At 38.1% G+C, this 9,999-nt stretch overlaps 1 protein-coding gene across 1 annotated transcript; it reads left to right on the top strand.

Moving 5' to 3' along the window:
• Positions 1 to 3,487: 3,487 nt before the first annotated feature.
• On the top strand, positions 3,488 to 9,999 carry dmc1 (DNA meiotic recombinase 1). Its single transcript, XM_053639916.1, has 14 exons — positions 3,488 to 3,664; positions 3,931 to 3,988; positions 4,166 to 4,210; positions 4,305 to 4,451; positions 4,588 to 4,670; positions 6,733 to 6,785; positions 6,880 to 6,921; positions 7,032 to 7,104; positions 7,436 to 7,527; positions 7,618 to 7,691; positions 7,823 to 7,937; positions 9,205 to 9,265; positions 9,468 to 9,584; positions 9,733 to 9,999. Exons 2-14 carry the CDS (start codon positions 3,932 to 3,934, stop codon positions 9,800 to 9,802), a joined length of 1,029 nt encoding a protein of 342 aa, XP_053495891.1. The 5' UTR covers positions 3,488 to 3,664; position 3,931; the 3' UTR covers positions 9,803 to 9,999.

The raw sequence follows: 9,999 nt of genomic DNA, 5'->3' as shown, positions 1-9,999 counted from the left end.
TATAAACAAAACAACTCCATGTTTGTTTGGATATGCACCAGTCATCAGAAACCTTTGTGTGTGTGTTTTAAATCATGACAGTATAAAGTGGAAACAGTGACAAAAACAATACACTATAAATGCTAACCGAGTATGTTGTATATTGTTTTGTCAAAGTGTCAACTACTTGCTTGTAGCTGCCTTCCAATAAGAAATACAGAGGTCAGAAAAGGAGAAAGACATAAATGATGTAAAGGTGTCATAAAATTCTTCACTCAAGAATACTGTATTCATTTTAGTACATCTCTGTGACATATTAAAGAACATCATCTGTAGCACTTTCATAGAAAACTATCTCTGCTCCTCCAGAAAGTCTTCAGATGATCTTTGTCTATTTGATGTCTTCAGAAATAAAATAAATAAATAACATAATTAGTTTCTAATGTTTAAAGGCAGTCTGATAATTAGACAGTGAGCATCACAACATAGTACACACACTACATACACAAAAATAGAACTGCATTAGCTACTTGATAAATGTAAATTTATCAATATGTTTAATTACTTTGAACTTCTGTTGTATATCTATAGATTTTCACTTTATCCTTTCAAATACAAATAACTTAGACAACACCTAAATAGAATGGATAAAGTAAAAGTGAAGAAACAATGAGTGTGGATGTTTCCAGATAGTGGTTGATGGTGAGTGATTCAATTAACATCATACCATGCTCTGTGACATGTAGTAACATGCTGACCATAGTTTGCCTCCATTCTCAATCAAGACAGCGAGAGGAAAAGATAAGTAACTTTGAGAATGGGTTTATTATTGGGTCACAACTGGCTGGAGCTCAAGGAGGCTGCTCAATTAGCTGTGATTCTAGACTAACAGTAACTAAAGTGACATCTACTTGACTTGAGCAATATTAAGGAAAAACAGAAGCGCAATTGTTCTTAAAGTGACCGAACATGTTAGCTAGAACAGTCTCCTGACATCTACAGTCGTGAAAAATGAGTACACCCCATGGAAATTGTTGGCTTTTTTGACATATTTGGGCAAGTAAACATTTGGTCATCTTTGAAACAGTGTCTATTAATGAAGCTGATGTACTTGAACAAAACCACAAGGAAAATTAGCTTCAATCATTTGTTCAACAGAAATATCAATAGATGTGATATTCTTTTATAGAAAAAGAAAGTACACCCCTACATTTATCACACTTTCAAATCCATAAAATTAGAATCAGGTGTTCAAGATTAGGTACCAGTGATTATAACCTGCTTAGGGAGTGCAGGTGGAACCTGTCTTATTTATACCCCTCTCATATCTAGTGTCTGGTGTTCTCTTTGCTATTGAGGTGTGTGGTGTCATCAGGCCAAGATCTAAAGAGTTTTGAAAGGCCTTCAGAAAAAAGGTTGTGGATGCCTATGAGTCTGGCAGGGGATTTAAAAAGATCACCAAATTATTTAAAATACATCATTCCACTCTGAGGGAAGTCATCTCCAAATGGTGCAGATTTCAAACTGCCAATTTATCCAGGACTGGCCGTCCCAGCAAATTCAGCCCAAGAGCAGACCATCTGATGCAAAAAGAAGTCTCCAAGAACCCCAAAATTTCATTACAGGATCTGCTAGTAAGTCTTGCAACTGTTGGTGTCAAAGTGCATGCTTCAACAATCAGAAAGAGATTGTACTAATTTGACCTGCATGGGAGGCGTGCCAGGTAAAAGTCTTTGCAAGACTACAGTTTGCCAATGAGCATATAGGTAAAGACCAGGCCTTTTGGAATAATGTGCTCTGGACAGACAAATCAAAGATAGAGTTGTTTGGCCACAGTAACAGCAGACATGTTTGACGCAGATCAAATATAGATTTTCAGGAGAAGTGCCTCATACCAAATGTGAAGCACAGTGGTGGAAATGTTATAGTTTGGGGTTGCTTCGCTACCGCATGGACTAGACAGCTTGCATTCATTGATTCAACTATGATGAATTCTGCATCATATCAAAGAGTACTTGAAGGTAATGTGAGGCCATCTGTCCGAAAGTTGAAGTTGAACCAAACATGGACCTTTCAACAAGATAATAATCCTAAACACACTAGCAAATCCACCAAGGAATATCTTAAAAAGAAGAAATGGATGGTGGAGTGACCTAGTCAAAGCCTGGATTTGAATCCCATTGAAATGTTGTGGCGTTTTTGAAACAGCCAGTACATGTAAAAAAAAAAAAAAACAGCCCTCAAACATCTGGCAACTGAAAGAATATTGCATGGAAGAGTGGTAAAAAAAATTCCAGCAAACCTGGTAAAAGGAGCTAAAGGGGGACCCAAAAAGCCTTTTTGGACCTGCAATGGCAACAATGCAAAAGTGGTGTGAGGAAAAAAAGAGGGAGGGTTAAGTGCTCCAACTGTGCTTCCCCAAGAAGCAAACGGCCCCCTCCCAGACACTTTGGCAGACATTTGCTGAGGCGTGTTCTCCAGCTTCGTCTATCCCAAAGCGACAGCCACCACATCAATCCTCCAATTAGGTCCCAGACAAGCCTTCAGAGCCTAGAGGCATATGGGCTAAAAAGTCCTTCAATCCCAGTGTGGCACAATGAAGCTCAGCACCTCCAAGAGGGGAGTGCAGGCCCTGCCTGGTACCTACCTTGACCTGTTCTGAAAAAGCTCAGTTCCTGAGCCAGTCCCAAAGGATGCGTTCTTTGCCCTACAAACGGCGTGCAGAGACAGCGACCCGTATCTCAAGACCGCACAAAGAAGAAGAACCGAACACTCAGAGTGCCAGCTAGAGCCCCAGTTGTGTCTCATAAGCACACACTAGTGCCCCTTTTCAATAAAAATGTTCAAAGGTGTGCATACAGGCTTTAGGCTTCAGGTTTCAGGCTGAGGATTACCCCAACCGAGGATTGCCTATGTTACTGGCTATGAATGTGTGCATGGTGCTCTTTGATGGACTGCTGTCCCATCCAGGATGTGTTTCTGGGATAGGCTCTGGATCTACTGTGACCCTGACTTGGGTATTAGTGAAGATGAATGAATCAACCAGTACCATTTACTGAAACAAAAACCCTAGGAAAATTGTGGAAATCTTTCCATACATATACTCACTGTCCATTATATTAGGAACGCCTGTACACCTGCACATCCATCCATCCATCCATCCATTTTCTGCACCGCTTATATAGCCTATATATTATACTCTACCAGGGGAGGTCCAAGGCAAACCCTGGAGGTGAGAGGCAAACGTGCTAACCACCAAGCCACTCATATCATGTAATTATCCAATCAACTAATCATCTGGCAACGGCTCATTGCATACAATCATGCACATACAGGACAAGAACTTTCACATGAAATGTTCACATGAAACATCATTTTTGAGTATTTCAGCAACGAGAATATATGAGATAATATGAGATTATTTTACTTTGTATGTTATGTTTGTATATTACATTATTTCATGTCACAAAACATAAATCTGTCATAAAACTGTATATGATTTCACTTTTAGTATTTGCCAGAGCAGAGCTGAGGCGACAGTGTGTGTGTGTGTGTGCGCGTGCGTGTGTGTGCGTGCGTGCGTGTGTGTTTGCGCGCGCTCTGTACTTCTGAGACGATTGGCAATTTTCAAATCAAATCTCCAGGAACTATATTTAGTTAGCTTGACAACCTGTGTGCTTTACAGGTAAGGCAGTATGTGTTAATAAACTTTAAAACATAAAAATAAAATTAATAAAATGTGTATTTTTTTATCGTTACAGAAAAAATTGTTGATAGAATCATTAAAAAAAATCGCTGCCTAACGAACTAGCTGTATGTAAAAGCCTGTAGCTAGCAACGTTAGACAGTATTATGTAGCTAGATAGCTAAGTATTTTACAGAAAACAGCACAGCTGCTCTCTTTTAATTACAAAACAAATCTCATGAGACGCACTTGGTGGTCATTCACAGTATGAAATCAGTGGAGGACCAAGTTGTGGAAGATGAAGCAGGGTATCAGGATGATGAGGTGAGCTAATTTGCTAATTAATAAACATTTACACTACAATAGCCATGATTATACTGAGCACTCTCAGTCTAATTATACAGTTTCCTCGGCTTCACCAGGAATAGTCACTTTAGTTTATTTCACTTGGGTGCATAAAAAATATTTTATGAAGATTTTGTCATTTCTGTTAACTTTCAGGAATCTTTCTTCCAAGACATTGAACTCCTACAGAAATATGGCATTGTGAGTAAAATGATATTTAATGTTATAATAAAATCAGTTATCATCATGACAGCCTATAGTAATTGTCACTGTGTTCTTCGTGTACTCTTCATAGAACATGGCGGATATCAAAAAGCTGAAGTCGGTGGGAATTTGTACGGTAAAAGGGATCCAGATGACCACACGTCGTGCCCTCTGCAACGTTAAGGGTTTATCTGAAGCCAAAGTGGAGAAAATCAAGGAAGCTGCTGGGAAGTTGCTGGTAATGCTCACTTCCTTCTGGAAAAGTCATACAGGATTTTATCAGGGCTTGTTGGGTTAAGGAATGAAGTGTAGCATCTTGCCTAGTCCTGTGATGTTTTTTTTAATATAGTGTTCATTATTTTTGTTTGCTTCAGATGAGTGGATTTCAGACAGCTTCAGAATACAGTATGAAAAGGAAACAAGTATTCCACATCACAACAGGCAGTTTGGAGTTTGAGTAAGAATTAAATTATAGATAGTCTATCAGTATGTCACTGGCATAATTAAGCATAATTGAGCAGTCTATAATAAGGGTGTACCGATGCATCATGACACGATGCATTGTGATGCGCTGCGATATCAGCGTTCTATTAATTATGCACGTAATGCAGATGCACTGTTTGTTCACCAGAGGTCCCGCTCTTTGAAGCCCTTAGGCCGTTTCACGCTGAGCGCAACACGATAAAGCGAAGCAAATCACAGAATAACGGTGCTTTTACAGTGAACGCGAAACGATTGATCGGCTTCGGCTAGTTCACGCCTGCCAGATAGGTGGCACTGACCGAGAATGCATTTTACACCTGCACACTAGGTGGCGCAACACACTGTTCAGCTGATTGACCTATCGTCTTTGACTACCGAGAAAAAGAATCATGTAAATGTTGGTGTGTAGCACCACAAGGCACACAAACTGTTATGAAGTACAGAAAAAGAAAGGAAATGGATTTGAAAATGGTATTTGGCTGTGACTTTTATCAAAAAGTTCTCAAACACCAATGATAACAAGAACTCAACATCCGTTGAAAATACTTTCCTTCAGTGTTTACACTGGTTCTCACAACAGCTTTCTGTGCTATAGCACCACCAATCTTGCCCCTTCTGTGCAATAGTAGCGGCTCCGGGCACGTGATCTAAAGCTCAAATCTAATTGGACGGCCCGTTTCATCGCGGCGCAACGGGGAAAAATCAACACTGCTTGAAAAAAAAATCTCGCTTTGTCACCTGGTGTGAATAGCTCCATAGGGATCTATTGTTTAGATTCAAGAGTGTCATCGCGTCGTACAAACGCATCGCTTAATCGCGCTCAGTGTGAAAGGCCCCTTTAGAGTTAAAATAATGGAGAGCCTTTAACGAGAACCATTACCAAGACGGAAATCATCTGCACTTATGAAGTGACTGATAGCCCTATAGCTCCAGATTGCAATGACCAACACTATACAATATACATTATATACGGTTCCACAACCACATTAGAACAGTTTAAATGAGCTCGTATGTCTCTTCAAACAACACCATCTACACGCCTCTGTGATCTCTGCTGCCTGAGAACGAGACTGTTGAAACCTGCCATTTTATTTGACTTTGGAGCTCTATTTCTGCTTCTGAGCTCATTATGTTTCAGTTGATCGAGTCCCCAAGTCAGACACGTTGTTTATTCAATCAAAACATTTGGGAGAATTTATGCATTTATTTATGTATTTTTTAAGATGTTGTTAACCTGTAGAACATTTTGTCTACAATATTAAACCTCTGTTCATAGCATTTTTTTTTACATTTTATACAGACAAAAACGCATATTGTTTTGCATTGTTTATTATACAGAAATAAAAAATTATTATTTTCAGTGATAATTTTTCCTCATTCAAATTTTGCAAAAAAATTAATTAAATAAATAAAATTTAGAAACGAAATGATTGGAATCGTGAATGCCATATTGTGAAGAGAATCGAATTGTGACCCGAGTGTATTGTTACACCCCTAGTGTATAATGCAGTAGTGTCTAGGCAGTTATTTGTGTAGCTCTATATTATAAACTGCACACTGAAAATGAACTATTTCAATGATTAGTGGTATCAGAGGTCACACTTATTTCAACCCTAACATTTTGGCTTTTCATACAGTTCTGTTGCACTTAAGCTCTGATACAAGCTACAAATAAAGTATGGTATGATATACTAATACATTATAGTAATAACTGGTCATGGTTGTTGTAGTGTTGCTACAGCATCACAAGACCACTTTTGAACGATATAATTTCTATTTATTTATCATGAGCACTTCATCTATTGTCTGTTAACATTGACATAACCTCCATACTATGATGTATTGTATATTATGGAGAGCGTCACTATGTTTATTGCTATCGAAATATCTCTGTAGTGTTACTTTTAACGTTATTGTTGTATACTGTTACAACTCAAGTGTGACGGGATCCGAGTTACTGCAGTATAAGGAAATGTATTGTACTTAGCCATATGTTACAATCCAGGTTTAAAAAACAACAACAAATTTCTCTTTAGTAAACTTCTTGGAGGAGGAGTAGAGAGTATGGCGATCACTGAAGCTTTTGGAGGTAAGCTGCAGTTATGCTCTGTTGTCCCCTTTCATTTTTAGCCCTTCTTGTCTGAATTGTTTTTTTTTATTTTTATTAATACCTCTTTATGCAGAGTTCAGAACGGGAAAGACTCAACTCTCTCACACACTGTGTGGTAGGTGACAAAATATCCAGCGATTGACTAGAATTGTGATTAGGTTAAAGAGCTTTCTTTAAATGCTCGCTTATGAGCTGAATCCTTAGTGTCAGTTCATCTCTTTAAAGTTACAGCCCAGTTGCCTGGTGAAAATGGATATAGTGGAGGGAAGATCATCTTCATTGATGCGGAAAATACCTTGTATCCTTTTCAAATTGGATTTTTCTTTCTGTGAATTAAGGGTGGGAATCTTTAGACACCCCACAGATTGACTGAATTTTTTATTTCTATAGGCTAAAATCTAGACCCCCCCCCCCCCCCCCCCCAGTATGACCACATGTTGCTTTTAAGACATCATTTTCTTATGTCCTGAAAAGTTTTTTTTTCAATTACAAATAGCCTTAAGCCTATGGAAAGGTATTTTAACAGAGAATAGTGACGAATCTAAGAATCTGTCATTTTCCCCCATCCTCACTGTTAGTGATACATTCTGTTGCTATTAGTGTTTTTGTTCTTAACCTGTAATTCTCAGTCGCCCAGACAGGCTGAAGGACATTGCCGACAGGTTCAATGTGGATCATGAAGCAGTCCTTGATAATGTGCTTTATGCCCGTGCCTATACCAGTAAGACATGATTATTATTGAGCTTAGCTTCTCTTTTATGTTTGATTTGGTAGATATTTTGTGCATTGCTGCTGGATTTGGCCATTTTAGGTGAACATCAGATGGAGCTGTTAGACTTTGTGGCAGCCAAATTTCATGAAGAGGGAGGTGTCTTCAAGCTCTTGGCAAGTAACAGGAATAGAAAGAAAAAAGAAAACAGACTTTGATCATATCTGTACAATGTAGTACTATGTTATTACTAGTTTAGTACCATACCATTCAACTGTTTTTAACTTGGGCCTTTGTTTTGCTTCAGATCATAGACTCCATCATGGCTTTGTTCAGAGTGGACTTCTCAGGTAGAGGTGAGCTTGCAGAGAGACAGCAGAAGCTGGCACAGATGCTTTCCAGGCTGCAAAAGATCTCAGAAGGTCAGTTTTATTTCACAAACGGTCCAAAACGTTCATATTCTGTTGTTACCTAACACACTAACCATGTTCATTTGAGATGGTAATATGTCCCAATGAAGATAGTAAGTAAGTGTAAAAATTTTTTATAAAGCACATTTAACACAGCAAAGATGACCAAAGTGCTGAACAGAGTAAAGAAAAGTCAAATAGAAAACAGAATAAAATCAAATAAAGACAGACAATAGACAATAGTAAAAATTTTTATCAAAACGCCTGGGAGAAGAGATACACTTTTAGCCTCTTTTTAAAAATGGTAATAGAAGGTGCAAGGTGGATGTGTAGTGGCAATTGATTCCATAGATGAGGGGCAGCGACTGAAAAAGCTCTATCCCTCTTAGTTTTTAAACAGGATTGTGGGACATACAGAAGAAACCTATCAGAAAATGGTAATATGCCTCCCCCCAATTATTTTTTTAAATAGCAAGTCAAAATGTCTTATTATGAGATCTTATAAATAAAATATAATCAAATATAAAATCAAATAAAATCTAAAAATATCTGCTAATAGAACAAGACTATTTCAAGCTTGGCATTAGTCAAATAGCTTTTACAATGTTTAATAATCATATATTCGGTTTATTGTAGTATTATAATAGGAAACACTCTATAAATTAGACTGTATTTGTCATGTCACAGCAAACCAGACTACAGTTCCCATCCTGCACTATGGCCTACAAACATGGCCACCATGGACTACACTTACCACACGCATACATGTTCACCTTCTCCAGACCACTAGTCAGACACACCTGTTCCCAATCACACTCACAATCACACCACACTTTAAAAGAGACTGTTGAAACACTATGACTTTGCGTAGTATTGAGTTTAACTCACTTACCAAGCGGTTGTCCTTTGTTGTTGTTTCGGTTCATGATCTCTGACCTCATTTATAGTTTCTCGACTCTGATTATTGCCTCGCTCTATTCATGCCTGTTTGCCGATCGCCTGACCTTTTGCATGTTTTTGGACCACGCATTGGATTACTGATTTGGATTTGCCTGCCTTCTTTAATAAACGTCTTTACCTGTACCTGCTTCCGTATTCAACTCCGTTCCCAATCTCGTAACGTGACAGTATTGATAATTATTTCCACTTGCTGTGATATTAGTTTTTGCAGTGTACTAAAGACATGAGAGACAAATCCACTTATTGAATGAAAATAAAAACACTAAATAAATAACTCAACCCTTGTCTGATCATAATATTTCTGTTTTACTTTTCACAGAGTACAATGTCGCAGTGTTTGTCACCAATCAGATGACAGCAGACCCAGGAGCCGGGATGACGTAAGTATTAAAAGTTTCTCTCTCTCAAACGTTGCGTACGCTACAGAATGTTGTAGTAGTGTGTCCGTCCTGTAGGTCCCATCAGTGTAAGCATGACCAAAATACAGTATATACATTGAATGTAAATAGAATAATGTGTGTGTAATGAAGGTGAGGTGTTGAGTGTAGGTACAGCAGCTGATTTCTAACCACTCTGTTAAAGATTTCAAGCAGATCCCAAAAAGCCAATTGGAGGTCACATACTGGCACATGCCTCCACCACACGCATAAGTTTGAGGAAAGGACGTGGTGAAATGAGAATTGCCAAAATATTCGATAGGTAATTCATTTTTTGGTGCTGGCTAAACTAATATACACTAAAGCCAATAGATAAAATAATAACTCATTAAATTGTGTGAGATGATTGCTGATGTGAATGCAAATTGAAGACTAAAAAAAAGTTAAAAGGATTATTTCCTCCTTTCAAGCCCTGACATGCCAGAAAATGAAGCTACCTTTGCCATTACTGCTGGAGGAGTGGCAGATGCAAAAGAGTAAGGCAAGAATTTCTCCAGTGGAAACAACACTCATGGTTTGTTAGAAGACACAATATGTATTCGGATCTAACTACAACTGTTTGTTTGTTTATTTATTTGATCTCTACTTAAATGTGTGGGTTTTTTTTCTTCTTCAATAAACCGTTGGACTTGTTCATCTCCTGAAAATATTCTCCTATGTGTTACTACCACATTTCC

Source organism: Ictalurus furcatus, chromosome 13, assembly GCF_023375685.1.
Source record: "Ictalurus furcatus strain D&B chromosome 13, Billie_1.0, whole genome shotgun sequence".
Taxonomy (NCBI): Eukaryota; Metazoa; Chordata; class Actinopteri; order Siluriformes; family Ictaluridae; genus Ictalurus; species Ictalurus furcatus.
Note: the sequence above shows the minus strand (reverse complement) of the source record. Positions and strands in the feature narration are given on the sequence as shown.

What these genes read in the sequence shown, in the direction of transcription:
- dmc1 (XM_053639916.1), top strand. Translation starts at nt 3,932, where the DNA reads ATGAAATCAGTGGAGGACCAAGTTGTGGAAGATGAAGCAGGGTATCAG. An exon ending in CAGGGTATCAGGATGATGAG is followed by an intron (nt 3,989 to 4,165) that starts GTGAGCTAATTT and finishes GTTAACTTTCAG; the next exon opens with GAATCTTTCTTCCAAGACAT. An exon ending in TCCTACAGAAATATGGCATT is followed by an intron (nt 4,211 to 4,304) that starts GTGAGTAAAATG and finishes TACTCTTCATAG; the next exon opens with AACATGGCGGATATCAAAAA.